This window comes from Paramisgurnus dabryanus, chromosome 5 (genome assembly GCF_030506205.2).
Source record: "Paramisgurnus dabryanus chromosome 5, PD_genome_1.1, whole genome shotgun sequence".
Taxonomy (NCBI): Eukaryota; Metazoa; Chordata; class Actinopteri; order Cypriniformes; family Cobitidae; genus Paramisgurnus; species Paramisgurnus dabryanus.
In genome coordinates, this window is record NC_133341.1 from 45,870,485 (window position 1) to 45,886,791 (window position 16,307).

General features: G+C 39.2%; 1 protein-coding gene across 2 annotated transcripts in view; it reads left to right on the forward strand.

Annotated features, from left to right (window-relative positions):
- The first annotated feature begins 562 nt into the window (after positions 1-562).
- ephb4a (eph receptor B4a) overlaps positions 563-16,307 on the forward strand; it is a 32,121-nt gene continuing 16,376 nt past the window's right edge. The window contains exon 1 of one of the 2 annotated variants that reach the window (XM_065284425.2): positions 563-1,523. In XM_065284425.2, the coding sequence (XP_065140497.1) occupies positions 1,445-1,523 (79 nt within the window). In that variant the 5' untranslated portion in view covers positions 563-1,444. The remainder of the gene's footprint in view (positions 1,524-16,307) is intronic. The other variant, XM_065284424.2, reaches the window with a different exon arrangement.

The window sequence follows — 16,307 nt, forward strand, 5'->3', positions numbered from 1 at the left end:
ACTTCACATACGTACTCTGGGGACACAAAGACTTATTTTACAGCATAAAAAAGTCTTGTTAAATGTCCTCTTTAAGACTGACTCAAGTCCCCCATATCTGTAAATGACAGTAAGCACACGGTACCCAATTCCAAAGTATTTGTTTTTCCTACTATGGAAGTCAGTCACCTTCGTGCCTACCATCATTTATTAAAATATCTTTGTTTTCAACAAAATAAAGAAAGTCATACAGGTTTAAAGCAACATGAGGATGAGTAAATGATGACAGAATTTAATTTTTTAGGCTAACCATCCCTTTAACTGCAGTTTGCTATATTTAATAAACTATACAACAGTATTTTTTATCTGGGTTATTTATTAATTTAAAAAATTGCAATCAAATACATTGATAAAACATTCACCGCGTTTTTTGCGAACACGATGACCGTGCAGTTAAATCAGATATTGTTTCAGACCGCATAAGTTTTTTGCCGTTTTTTAATGAGCAGGATCAATTGGCCTATAGTGAAGGGACTATCTGGGGAGGAGGTGCTCCAGAGAGGAGGAGACTGACTGACTGCTCCTCAGCTCCTTCACATTACAGCGACCGGCTGCTGGGAGACTCAACGCTTCGTATTAACTTCCAAGATTTCCCGAGATTTGTTTCATCTCGATGCGGTTTTCGTTCATATCCATACGAACGACTGCACGATCTGCCGTCACCGGAGCAACACACAGGAACGCGTTGAGTTGACTGAAGATCGCGTTCACGCCTCGGCGTTATTTTGCAGGACATTCACATGTTTAAAGATACAAAGGACGAGGTGGATACACGGACTGAGATCAGACTTCAGTCGCTGGACATCGATGTCATTTAAACCACCAGCCGAATAAAATCGGACGTCTCCGATGGGTCTGTAAACGAAGTGGCCTGCGGGACTTGTTTTAGTAGGTGGATTTTTAAAAGCATACGGTATCGGAGTGTGAAAATTGGGACAAGTCGACCTACTCCCCTCACAAAGAGGGTCCACGCAGCGGAGCTGAACAGCATGCTGTTGCACTGTGTGCTTTTAGCAAAACTGACACACATTTTTGCGTGTAGATAAAAGGCGAAGAATCGCGTGCTTGTGTTTTATAACGATACAGACCGCAATTAAATCAGCGCAGAAAGTTTAAAATCATTAACCTTAAACTTTTTTCAATCAGACATTTAGCTATCTATATGCTAACATATTGAAGCCTCGTTTATCAAATAGTTGGTTTTCCCCATCTATCACACTTCACTAGACAGTTTTCTTCATCTTCTATTGAAAGTTAAGTTTCTGCCATGGCTTGTTAGCTGTTCGCTGTCCTGTGACGACTCCCACCGCGAGATTCTTCATTCCTGATGGGTACAAGTGCCAGCTGACGACTCCCAAACCCTACACAGTTTACCCGAATTTGTAAACATTTATCTAAAGTAAGGATGGAGTTCTTCTCCAGGAATGTGGCCACGCTCTGGATTATCCTACTGGAGTTTCTGTTCAAAACACTGGCGGAGGAAGGTAACTCAATACAGTGTTATTAAACTCAACTACCTGTTTGCTACCCATTTGTTTACATGAACAAATACTGTAGTGCACTTAAGTAGTATTTACTATAGTAAACTGTACTAAAATTCGTTGAATTATTAAAGTATACTACTGTACTTACAACAGTTATCAATGCACTAGTCAATACTGCGGTATACATTAATAAAATGGTAGTTATTACTATAACATACTACATATTACAATACTGCACTATTCGTTCATGAGGCTATTAAGATCATTGCTCTTCTGTTTTTACAAGCTTACGTTTCAATTGCCATTTCCGAGCAATTTCAAGAATTTAATGTATTATATTTCATGTTAGCAGAACCCCGGGTATGTCAAACCATAACGCAATTTATTACACCAGTCCAGGCCCATTATTTTGTTACCAGGGGCACTTCGAGAATAAGGGATTTAGTTGTTAAAACGCTTTTTCGGGTTCTGTGATGTTACACCTGGAGTTTTGTTTGACGGGATTTGTTGAATTTTTCTTCACTAAATGTCTCCGTTTTACAGGTGTGCTTTAAAACAATTGTCTCTGTAAAAGAGGAAACAATGTAGAAATCTTTAAAAGTGCAGTCATTATGGTTGCCTCACCCAATTTAAAGCCTATTTAAAGTGCTCTTCAATAATCGATATAATTACAATGACTCTGAAATGACTATGGACTGTACATTTAATAACATCGATTGACTTCATTCTTAAGCCTCTTTGGTGTTTTCTCCACTGAAAATCGCCGCTGGGCGGATCAAGCTGGGGCACAATAAGTGCATCTCAAATAACACCAAATGTTAACTTACAAAGAGGACTGCCGATATATGGAGCTCTCGGGTCGATCGAAATTTGAGTCGTGTATTGTCACGGGATATTCCGTCCAGTAAGTTCAATAGGTGATCGATACAGTGATGAATGGCCTTGCACTGTGCTTAAGGTTCCCGTCGACAGAGGAAAGGCCAAGAAAAGTATGGATGAGTAAAGGGATGTTGTTACTACATACTTGTGGGTCTGTCGGTTTGCCGCAGGCTGCTTAATCGATGCAGGATTAGTTCTGCATTACATGGCGCGCCTCGCGCACACCTGCTTCCCGCCAACCGAAATCAATTAACCGACCTGTGTGACAGACACGCGCAGGTGATGCTCTTCCGACAGCAACACTGTCTCACATTAATGAGTTATTGACGCGTTTCTGTCGCAGTGTTTAGTTGATAAGTGTCCGAAATCATGTTGCTGGTGCCATCTCAAGGGAGAAGATGATTTCAGTGGACGAAATGCGGAACGGAAATGGTGTCTTGTCTTGGTTTGCTGAGGGAACTGTTCGTTGACGTGTTGCACGACGGTTACCGCCGTAAATTTCGCGACAGTCAGTCGCCATGAAACAAAATCATTTAGATACTTTATACTTTTCGTAGAGTTTTGTTTTGGTAAACGAAATAAGCATTTAAAAAAATAATGGTTTTCTAGCTAATTGTTCACACCATTTTGTCGCCCTACTGAAAAATCCAGCTAAGACCAGCATGAGCTGGTTTAAGGTGGCAGTAGCTGGTTTAAGATGGTCTTCCACCCTGGCAAAGCTGGTGGGTAAGCTGGACTTCCAAGCAGACCAGCTAAATCCAACTAGACCATCTTAAAAAGTGACCAAACCAAGCTGGGAGACCAGGCAGCTACCAACTTACCAGCTTATGCTGGTCTTAGCTTGACTTTTCAGTAGTGAATATTGTAGAAAACATTAATATTTATCTTGTTAAGGTTCAGAAACGCAGTATCTATTTTACTAGAGTTAACTGTAAAGTTTTCTACAGTATTTTTCATATTATTTTTTCATAGTCCGGTATGAAGCAATACACATTTTTGTTACTGTATGAAATAGTACACTGGGAACATTGCACTTTGGGAGGAGTTGTGGTACCGGGGGTTTTGGCAGTTGTATCGACTAATATGGTAAAGTCAGAAACAGAAGCAGCAGGGGGGAGATTGGATTTGATTTGATAGTAACTCAAACCCCTGTGTGAGATTAAACTAATGCCAGATCTGTGAGGATCACCGCACTGATCTCTAATTCCCTTTGTGAGGAAATATCAGCTAAAGGAGAGAGAGGTAACAATGGCTTTCATGTGAGGTCAGAGCTCAGGAACTTCTCTGTCTTCCTGCTTCTGTTACCCCGAAGCAAAAAAAGAGCTTAGCTATCCCACCTTCTGTCACTTATTCACTTCTCTTTGCCTTCATCCCCAATCTGTGTCTCTTCTGTTTCATCTTTTCTGTCCTTCTTCTTAATGGACACGTTGACATTTTATAGTTAAGAAATACAATCATACGTCACGCCACGTTTTAGAAGTATAACGTAGCATGCTATGCGTTTGTTGTCATGTAACCATATAACCACTCTACATGCATGCATGTTTGAAATCAGCGAGGATTATGTAGTTATTGTATTATAAATAGTTAATACTTAATTATCCTATCCAAGTTATACTATCATTCTAAAAAGTGAGTGAAAGCCAAGCGTAAAATTAACATGATGCAAAAGCTCAACCAGGCAATCGAGCATATCGGCAACACGTGTGTATTTTTACATGTGAATTGCATTGTTTGTTAACTTTTTGTCATTTAGCATTTCCTTTTGACTGGGGTGAAGTCTCCAACACTCTTCTCCCACTGCAGAAATGCACAACCCTCCCCAGAAATCCTATTAAATGGAACCGATTTTTATAAGACTGGGATTTGCATTTAAAGCAGTCTTCTCTCTCCCACTCACTTCATTCTCTCTCTCTTTCTCTCTCTCTCTTTGGTTGTTAATCCTGTGATTAGCCGCTTGAAGATTTAAACTGCAGCTCTGCGTCTCATCTCTAATCATCAGTCCAGCACCTTTACTCTTTCCGGTCTTACCACAGTATGCTTGTCTCAAAGCCTGCATGCTGGATCTCAGATGCAAAGAATCGTTTTCCGTGTTTCATGCTTTTATGTGTTTTTGTTGGACTGTGTGGTCTGCACGGTCCCGATTGCTGATCCAAACACTGCAGATTGATGGGATGATAACAGTGCTCAAGCAGCTCTTGTTGGGATTGGACTCTCTCTCTCTCTCTCTCGCTCATGTCTCTTCAGCCAGTGCATTGGTGTCAGTATGGCCTTGATGGATGAGGGGCTGACAGCCAAAGAGTCTTTATCTTTTCTCTTTCTGTCTCCATCATTCTCTCTCTCTCTCTCTCTCTCTCTCCATCCACCTACATGCCTCTAAAAGCAATCGAGAGGCCCTATTTAGCATGAACCTTTGACCTTATAGAGTCGGACACAATCGGTAGAGAAGGGACTTGATCAGGATCCTGCAATGCAGTTGTGCGTGTTTACAAAATGGAGTTGCAAAGTTATCACGCTTGCAAAGATATATAAACACCTGCATACCTTACTAGTGTTTACAAAATTGTCGCAGCATTGATCTCGCACACCCATAGAGCAATTTGCCCTTGTATGGTTCAGATATGGTTCTCGTTATGTACAATACTTGTTGATAACATGTTCAAATAATGTAAATCCAGAGTTTATTGCGTCCACAAAGCATGTTATAAGTGAACCGTGGTGGTGCTGCGGTCATCTTAAACATCTGTCGAAGTGCTTAACGCAATTTACCATAAGTCCGGCATGCTCCGACATCCTTGTTGGTTTTGGAACAACATTCCTATTAACCATAGATTTTGGGTTAGGTTTAAGCTTACCAGTGTCTGGGTTTATGGGGTTAAATTACATCCCAGTAATTTCCCCCTGTCCCACTTGGGCAAATCACATTTTGTCACTTGCCGGAGACAACACACTGTTTGACTTTGTACCAGTTTGGCCTTTCGCCAGCTTACAATAATTCCTCGGCTTCTGCTGTTTTCAGTCTCTTGGGAATACTTCACAGAAATGAATTGCTGGTTTCAGTAGGTTGGTTAGGTTTGTGCAATGTGCAATAATCTTTACAGTCCACGGTGTACACCACACAACATGAGCACAGATATAATGCACATAGACAGATTATGTGGGTTTTATTCATGAGCGTCTCACAGAAACTACCGAAATATGTATTGTCTTAAACATTTTATGCATAATTTGGTTTTACACTCACTCTAAAATTTTGGTGTTTCCTAGACTGTTGCAATATTTTTTTAAGAATACGTAAAACAACAAAACTCGATTTATTGATAAATGGAAAGACATTTTCATGATGAGATAAAAAGAGCTCTCTCTTGAATGTTTCATAGTCAAGAAAAGTGTATGAACCTTCTTACTAATCTTGTTTGATCCCTTATTTTACATTTCAAACACAATGTAGGCCCTCCTATCGAAACACTGTGTTAGTTCTCTCATTAGGGCGCAGTGTGAGATCTTGGATATATATTTTTTTAATTCGATTCGTCCAGTGTTCTTTCCAAGCTACCCGCAATACCCCATTTGCCCCCTGTTGGTAAGTGCACATTCGGCAGCATCCGTCTTGTCTGCAGTTCACAGCACGTTGTTGCTGTTCGTACACGGTTTCTTCCTCACCCCGTCCTGTCTACTTTTACGACCCTCTCTTGTTTCATTCCTGGTGAAATCTCGCTGGTCTCTATAGCACGGCTGCAATTACAGACCGATAGCACAAAGTACAATTGCGGACAGCAAGCAAAGCCAGTTCATTTGTATTACTTTATTTAAATCTTTTGGGGTTTCCCCAAGTAGGACATGTTCTTGGCTCAGGGCCTTTGCTGGCCCTATACCAACCCTGCTATCAAACCATCATAGCCTGAACTGAATCCTGAACTTTAACTATTAACTACCATTAGAATTAGAGGAAAATGACTGGTTAATAAGGCTGTTAAAGTGCCACACACCACTCAAACCACAACTCTGGTTCAGAGAGAAAAGATCAATTGATAGGAAAATAACTTCAATGCATTTAAGCCCTAAATCAAACCCACAAATCTGATTGGTTGATAGTAATGTTGTTACAGGGCCAAGAAGAATGCTGGTCCAGGAACACATTTGATTTTTAGTAAATCATGTTAAGCAGCAACGGGAATGTCCTGATGTGAACAACCATTATTGATTATTGCATTCACAGAAGACGCACTGTTAGAAAAGATATGAGATGAGTCAGATGTTACAACCGTGGACGCAGTTGTCTAGGAGCTCTTAAAATGGGTCAGATGTGTGTGGTGGGCCATTGACGAAAACATCAAATCTTGTGTTTCCATACAACTGTGGAGTCTGTTGCACACGTTTATTACTAAGACGTAACTTACACTTAGACACTGGTACATTTAGGGGCCGTTTACGAAAATATTTTCAACCATAAAGTCCGAAATATAGAACGTACGCGCACAGTCAAATGCACAGCCTTGCAAAGCATAGTTTATTGGACTCATACGTGTACACAGACGTTAGGCACTTGCGCATTGCGACAAAATGCAATGCATCTCCTGGGCTACATACTACATTTTCCTTTACGTGCATACGCAATTTAGGCATACAAAGTATGCACGGTTACAAACGCACTGTATGCCGACCACCGCGTATTTGCGAAACGGAACTATATTTCTAGTTTCATGTGGTTTGGTTGTTCGTTTACATGACGACAGGATGCATTCTTAAAATACATTCTTTTGAAGACACAAAGTTTTTGAAAACAACACCTTGTCGTCTTCGTGTAAACTACGTAAACGCAACTCCGTTATAACGTTGACATCATGCGCATGTGTTAATTCAATCTATAGGCTTTTGCGAGTATAACCAAAAGCAACAATGGTGGCCTACAAGACTGAAGATACTGAGTTTATTAAAGCTTCTCCAACAAAGTTTTGCGCAATTTATACTTATAGTCATAATAAACCTCGCTCGTCTTCTGTCTAAACAAAGCTGTGCAATGTTTTCTTCATCTCGATTGTTTGTATTTAAAAACTATGTAAAAGAATGCATACGTGCGCAGGCATGACATGCATCTTTACAACGTAACGTCACCATCTACAGGTCTGGCACGCATAATATAGCACCGTTGTTGATCTTTTCAGATCTTTTTGAAATGCTTCTATGATATTTAATTGTTAAATAAGTGTGCATGGGTTTCACTATGGGTACAAATTTGTGTCAACACACATATACTAACACATGGTTGCGTTCTCACACTCCGATCAGCTGGGTGAAAAACAGAGGCGTAGAGAAAGAAAAGAGGTGGAGGAAACAAAAGAGAAGGAGGAGAGTCATGCCGAGAGTGTATTATGTATTAGATTTCAGCTGGGGTTATGCCGGGCCAGCGTGTATTTGTATGCGTGATGGACAGAAACGGTCTGCTTTCTTTATTCAAACACCAATCAAACCAGTACACCATATCCTTTCACCGACACTTATAAATGTGTGTCTTTGTGTGTGTGCGTCAAAGTGGATATGATTAAGGGTCAGTTATTGTGTGCGTGTGTTTTTTATAATGTAGCCATATGGAGACGTAATGATGATAAAGGCTGTTATGCTTCCTGACGGTCGTCATTCGCACATCAATAGAGCTCCAGAGTTCAACAGATTGCTTGCAAAGGTTGTCCTTGACTATGTGTGGAATGAAAAATACTGCCTACTACACACTGCGCAGTATTTACTATAGTGTGCACTGCATACTTTTAATCTGTGCATTCCGACATTTTTGTCATGAAATGTCATAAACGCTTGGCGAATAATGAGTTGAGAGAGAAATTGCGATTGATGTCACTAATGCTACATTCATCTTGCTGAAAATTAAAGGTCAAGTTGAGCGCATTGCATTGTGGGGCTTTCGCACGGTGTGGTCTGATTTGTTTACTTCATGTTTTGACAAATGTCTTTGGTCATTAGGACTTTTCATGCATGCAGGTTGTCTGTATACTGCGTGCAATGAAATAGTATGAATGGGTTGTCTTTGTAGACGTGTGCTAGTTTGGATTAGGGAAAAAAAGAGCATGAGAGTAGTGCAAACTAAAAAAGCAGTGGCGTGTGAAATGTGTTTTATTTGTAGATGTGCTACAAATCTGACAGCTATGGTGTGTGTGTGTTTGTTTGGTAAAGGGCCCGGCAGCATAAAAAATAGTCTGTGTGTGTGTAATATAAATGTCATATTAGAGTATTCTGAGCACAAGGCCAAGTCGACATGACTGAGCAAATTAAATCTGTGCCCACGATACCAAGAAAAAGCCACACACATTGAGATTGAAATTCAATATTAGACAGGTAACTGCACGCTCGGTATAGACTATTGCTCATGGTGAGAAATTATTGCTCACTGTCTCTCTTTCTCTGTAGACCTCAAAAATTTTATCAGCATACGTAAATGTGATTTCGTGGACAAAATGTACTTTGTACAGGTATGAATGATTTTAGTGGTTTAAGGTTGTTGGTGTGGCACACGTGCAAATACGTGTCGAAGTGTAGCCGAAATGTCTAAACGGTCACTGTTTTTTAGTTCAACATTTGTGATGGTGGAAAAACAGTTAAGCGCTTTACATTTATAGCTATGAGAATAGTAAAACAGTCCAGTTTAACGACACTTTGAAGCAAATCTGTTGTCCCCTCGAGCAATCCAGTTTGCTACCGTCATGGTAACACTGAAACCTTCCATGGCCAGGCATTTGCCGTATATGTTTCTGGCTTTAGGCTTTCTGCGTCCAAAAGCAAACAATGTTGATGCCTTTTAGTTTTTTTCTTCCCAAGTCAAATACAAGTACGCATGGAGACGCTATGTAAATGCTTTTACTCGTAGGTAAAACAAATCTACGTTCAAAGATGCGTCGGATTATGTGAAGCATGTCAACAAGTTGAGACGAGAGAAGTATTCTTCATTTGTTTTACGTGGATTCAGAAACGATCCGCTTTCCTTTCACGTGCTTCTGTCCGCCCAAACCATAGTAACAGAGACAAAACGCTTCTCATGGTGGCCCCTTTAGAGACAAAGCCATGTTTTCATATGATAGCTAAAGAAGTACATTTTGTTTGTGGAGTTTGTACACGTTTCATCTTTTTCATTGTCAGGCTTATCCGCTTTTGTTTTACTTAGATTTTTCAAATAGTTTTATGAGGATTTAATGGATTAAGGTGAACTTCTCTTGCATAAGAGAAATTATATTGCGTAGCGATTGTGAGATGGTCTAGAGATAGGATTGTGGCTGTGTGATATTGAAGATATTTTTGCGATATATTGGGGTGTAAATCTGACAGATCATTACAATTTGATTCAAAATCAATTTTATCCGCCAGCGATGCGTTTTTTTTTTTTTTTTTTTTTTTTTTTGCTGATACATCTAACAGTTTTTCTGTACTGTTACAATTCGATTCAGTTCAGTTAATTTATCAATATTTTTGTATTACGTGCCTAGTTAAGCAGTTAAATTTTAATTATAAATATAAAAACAATTTAAATATTTAGCATGGACATTTCATTAAAATCTTTGAAAATGGCACAATCTCTGTCCAATTGGAACATTTACAAAAACTAACTAACAAAAATACACTTTTTTTTAAATAAAGAAAAATTAATAATGAGGGGCAAAATGTCACATAAAAAAGTATTGAAAAAATAAATTAATGTAAAATAAATCTGTTAAACTTAACCATTTGATATCTGCATTTGAACCGCTTTGTTGCTGCATCGCATTCACTTATAAACAAAAATGTGCGCTTTGGCGGAAATGCGTAGATGGACGTTACGTCAAAGAATGAGGACGTGGAACATGTCAAAATAAAGGTACTTTAAATAGTTTTTTTTATGTTTGGCATTGAATCGTTAGAAATAAAATCGAGGTATTGATTCATATCCACCCCTATTATATATTGCGATATTCAATTTGCGTTGCTGCTTCTTTTTCTAAATTCAATTAAAATGTTATTAAAATATATTCAAAAAAAGTTATATAACCAAACCTATGAAGATCTCATGCAAAACACTCAAACAGAGTCTTTTTTTTTTTTTGTAAATAGGCACTTTTTATTTTAATAGAATCTACAAACAAAGCAGCATTTATGAATTACCTTAAGCCCAGGATGAGGCAGATTTGAAGCTTAAGTGTTTGATAAACGCATAATACATGCCGAGAGTATCATTATCTAATTTTTGACGAAGGTGGCATTTAGGTTTCAGATTTCATGGAAACGACTTCTGAAAGGGAACAGCCATGTTTTACTTTTGCATAAAACAAATCAGACATTTTAACAATGTAAACAAAAAACTAAAATAATGTCACCACTGTCATATTGGCATATATGCCAAATAACATCCACGCCCCATATACTATGTTATCCACATCGACCTAAGACATTGACCATATGTTACTTTTGGAAGTATTAAAATTAAATCACTCATTTATTGCGATATGCATATCGTGAAAGGCACGTTTGCCAAATCTTCAGTAATTTCTATATATTGCACAGCAGTAGTTAGTATTGTTGATTATTTAAAGAAATAGTTTTCCCCTAAATAATTGACTCACCCTTATGCTTTCACAGATTTGTATATGATTTTTTGAATTGAACACAAATTTATATTTTTATATTTAAATGCCTTATATAGGGCTCAGCATGGCGAAGCTCCAAAGCACAAACATCCATCACTAAAGTAATCCAGATGACACCAGTGGCTTAAAAAGTGTCTTCTAAAGTGAAACGATACATTTGTTAGAGAAAATGATTCATATTTTGAGCTTATTCGGCGAATTTGAAATGTAAACAGTCAGATCCGATTGATGCATTCAAACTGGTGACTTCATTGAGAAAGTAAACACTGATTTCACATACAGTTTAACGGCAACTGGTCGACCAGTACAACAGCTCAACCATCCGGTTTTAAAAGTCTGTCATGTTGAACATTCCTAATGGAAGCATTTGTGTGTGTGTGTGTGTGTGTGTGTGTGTGTGTGTGTGTGTTGTCCAGGTGTTCTTTACTTATAAACCATTAGACAGACACACACTGTTGTCACGCTACAGCAGTCATGTTAAACGCTCGTCTCTCTTCACTTTCTGTTCATCCCTCCATCCATCTCTTCCTAATCCCTCTTTTCTCTCTCGTGTCTCCTCTGCCAGTCTTTCACCTTGGCCTCTTTTTTCCCTAACTTTCCACCCCACCACACACACACGTTCACCTCATCTCTCTCTCCATCTATCTCTCTCTTCCAGTAATTGGCGCTGTCTCTTTTCTTTAATTAAAGTGAAAGAGTAATTGTAGGCCGTTGCTGGTCTTTAGTCATTTCCCCGTGTGTGTGTGTGTGAGAGAGAGTGAAGATGTGTGTAATTAAAGAGCTCACAGAAACACACTTGTGATATTTGAATCAAGGTCATTGTGTAGTTTATCATCAAGATTTTTATAGGACAAATCTATTTAAGATGAAATCTCTTCGATATTGTTGAGGACTTTTGCTTACATTTTTAGGAAAGAAACTGTAATCTGACTTGTATTTGTCTGACAGTAATGTCTGAAATATACTTTCCAGCAGTTTTTAGCTCTATACACTTAATGCCCATTAATACATATGTGTCTACTTTTATTTTTACAAAACATTCTTAACTCTTTCACCGCCAGCGTTTAAAAAAAAAGTTGCCAGCCAGCGCCAGCGTTTTTCATGATTTTCACCAAAGTTTAATGCCTTCCATAAAATGTTCTTCTTTAAATATATAAACATGACCCTCTGCTTTCAAACAAAAAAAGTTTCATCCTACCTTCAGTGGTTCTTTTGCAATCAGCTTTTGAATATGGGTAGGTTTCTGCAGAAACACCACATTTTGAGCAAAAAGCAGAGATAATTCCATTTTTGTGACGGACTTTTCATAGAGATCCCATTCAGAGCGATCTTTAAAACAGACACGGACATGCAGCCGCTTGCCATAGGGCAATACTTCCGGGTTTAAAAAGTTGTGGAAGGGTGTAAAGTTGTGTAAAGATAATAGCGGTATTGCGGAAAGATGGAAAATCTCGTCATTGGCAGGGAAGCGTTTTCTTCTGATTGACGAGATATCTCGTCAATGCCAGCGAAAGAGTTAAAGGACTAATCAATTTTCTTAAGAAAAATCCAGATAATTTACTTGCCACCATGTCATCCAAAATGTTGATGTCTTTCTTTGTTCATTCGAGAAGAAATTATGTTTTTAAAGGAAAACATTCCAGGATTTCTCTCATTTTAATGGACCCCAACACTTAACAGTTTTAATGCAGTTTAAAATTGCAGTTTCAAAGGACTCTAAACGATCTCAAACGAGGCAAAGGGGTCTTATCTAGCAAAACGATTGTCATTTTTGACAAGAAAAAAAACAAATATGTACTTTTAAACCACAACTTCTCGTCTATCTCTGGTCATGTGATGCGCCAGTGCGAACTCACGTAATTGCTTATAATGCCGTGGAAAGGTCACGTGTTACATATATGAAACACACATTTGCGGACCATTTTCAACAATAAACTGACACAAAAAACATTAATTAGTTTCATTCGACATACAACTATGTCGGAACGGTCCTCTTTTCCCACACTTTTAAACACTGGGGCGTAGTTTCGCATTCGTCATCCGTGACCTCTTGACATGATGCCGTGGTGCGTGAGGTCTAAAAGTTTCAAAGGTGCATATTTTTTTTTTTTTATTGTCAAAAATGACAATTGTTTCACTAGATAAGACCCCTTTGAGATCGTTTAGAGTCCTTTGAAACTGCAATTTGAAACTGCATTAAAACTGTTAAGTGTTGGGGTCCATTAAAGTCCATTAAAATTACAAAAATCCTGGAATGTTTTCTTCAAAAAACATAATTTGTTCTCGACTGAACAAAGAAAGACATCAACATTTTGGATGACATGGTGGTGAGTAAATTTTCTGGATTTTTTAAGAAAATGGACTATTCCTTTAAGCAAAAATATAGGTAAAGTTGATGCGTAAATTTTAAGGTCACCTAATATGGCCATTTTTCAAGATGTAATATTATTATTGGGTGTCCTCAGAATGTACCTTTGAAGATTCAGGTCCAAATACGCTATATAACATTTATTATGCCAATTTTTGTGGGTGCTGTTTTGTGAGAAGATTTAAAATAGAAAAACACCAACAGCTTGCCGCATGAGACTGTTGAGGTTTTACAGGTATTTAAAATAAATAAAAGGTGGACAGATTTTTAAGGCGACACACAATTGTGTTCAAACAACACATTAAAGTGAATTTCCCATGTTGGGTGACTTCTAAATAAATACTTCTGAAAGACAAATGGTTTGGACGGAAACAGGAGTCATCAGGTGTCTGTAACAGTCTGAATAAGTGAATAATCGGAAATCTTAAAGTTTTCATTAGTAATAATAATGACAGACGTGAATCAGTGTTTATCTGTGTGTGTGAGTCTGTTTGCGTGTCACAGCGCGTTTGTGTGCATCTTGTTTGTTACTCATCTCTGCAGGCGGGTATGAATGTGCGTCTGCTCGGTTTTTTCCTACATTATTTCAGCTGTTCTGTACAGAATGTGTGCGTTTCTGTACAAGTGTATGATTGAGTTTGTGTGTATACCACCCTCGTTGTACCACAGGTCATTCACTCTTTATGTCCACTGCGCTTATCTGGAAAACCCATCCGGGTGAGTTCAGTGCGTCCGTATATACAGTAAGACGCAGGCATTAAACGGGTCAAAAGAAACGAGTTCGGACAGAAATCGCCTGCCGTGTGTCTAATCCATCAGAACAGAGGCCGGCGCCGGTGACATCGGGCCAAAGAGCCACTGACAGATGTGCAGGTGTGTGTGCGCCGCCAGGTGAATGATAATCCTTGTGTCAACTTTGAGTTTCACAGAGTCTAACCTATTTTTTGAGGTGAGCCGTAACGCACTCGCGATGGCTTTTCCTGTCCCATTAAACCTAATGATAGAGTAGACAGCAGGATATAGACCACTGTAATTATATACAGGGAAAGCACACACACACAGACACCGTAACGCGGCGTAATATATCACATCACACACCATATGTCCTCAATAACCTTCATACGTATAAACTGTAATAAGTGTATCTCACGGAAACATGTCAGGGTTACTTTCACAGTCAAAATGAAAAAGAGGAAATGTTTACATATTTTTATATAAGCTTATGAGACAAGTCGGCCCACCAAGCCCCCAAAAATATTTTAAAAAATTTAATTAAAGAATTAGTTTTAGTTGAGCAGCCTTGTAAGGTCGATGTGCGTGCTTTTGTTTTATTTTTCTATTTTTAATTTTTAAATGGTATTTAATTTCAATATGCAAAATATTTTTTTTTTATTCCCTGTAGTTTTAGTCAGCCAGACGTGTTTTTGACATGTGCCATCAGATTCTCCTTTATTTGTGTGTGTTTTTTTAGTGCAGATGAGTCTGTAATTTGTTTTTCTTCTGAACTCCGAGCAAATCTCACAGTGGGAAATCACCGTCAGAAATCATCTTTCTCTCTCTCTCTCTCTCTCGCCCTGTTTTCCAAACCTCCCTCGCCCTGCCCTCTTCTCATCCCTCTTTCATCCTCCCCTCCGGCCTCCCGGGCGTCCTACGTTTTGATTCTCGGAGCTGGACTGCGTTTATCAGCCGGCCGCAGCCTCTCCACATCAGAGGGAAAGGGTGACATAAAGGGCCACGGATAGAGGGAAGCGCGGAGAGATAAAAAGTGTGATGGGGACATATGGAGTTATCGAAAAGAGAAATGAAAACGGACGCGTGGCAAGAAAGGGATGTGAAATTTGAAAGCAGGGAAAGCAAAAGTGATGGGTGAAATAATGAACGCGAGAGAGGGGGCGTCTGGAAGATGGATGGCGTATAGGAGAGCGTTTGGCGGTCGCACCGAACGAGAGACGTCAGTTTTTTTTTCCTGAGGCGGTGCACACTTAAATAACATTATTTTTAATATTGATGCGAATCTTAGGTGATACCAGCGGCGGAAAGCCATTCAGTCCTCGAGAAAAGTGCCGACCCAGATACATACAGATAAAGAATCGCTACTTGTAGTGTGTGCATTCAACACCCAGATTACTTACAGCAGTTGCCAACATGTGCCGTATACGTATTCTGCATCCCACAATGCCGTGTGGCATCTTCATCTTCCAGTGTGACAAATGAAAAATATATGAATGCATTTTTCTCTTTAGTCATACTGGTAAAGATATACCATTTACAACCAGAAATATAAGGGGAAATGCATCACATACTGTATAAAACAAATATAGATTCAATATATGCTAAGCAGTATACCGTTATTGCATTATAAAGGCCATAGCAGACTTTTTCTCCTCGTTGATGCTTTTCGGCAGTCCCAGAGACAAGTCCCGACCCAGATACATACAGACAGAAACACATTGATTCCATCTCGGTATGCTAAACTCCTACACTCCTGGGAACGGCAGCACAGGAAGAAAGAGCAATAGAGGTGTTTGTCCATGGAGACGCCGCGGCTAGGAAGGGAATCTGAAGAAATATTCCATGGTTGTATTTTTAGATCAAAGCGAGTCTTTGGGATCGGAGCTTGGTTTGAACCTGGTGGCTTCGGGTGGTCACGTGACCAGCACACCTCCCATAGGACGAACCGCGGGGTCAGGTGCATGCACGGAAACCTGGAGGGGGTGCCTGAACGAATGCCTGATTAAAACGCATCGCCAGCATCAATATGTAATGACCGATGGCCGGTTTGAGTAAAACGCAGACGAGTGAGGAAAGATAAAGAGGTGGAAATGGGCATTTACTGGAAATTCTGCACTTACAGTAGTGTTTTTTATTGTGTGAATTTATGCTTGTGTTCCCATATCAATCCCTGTGGAATAT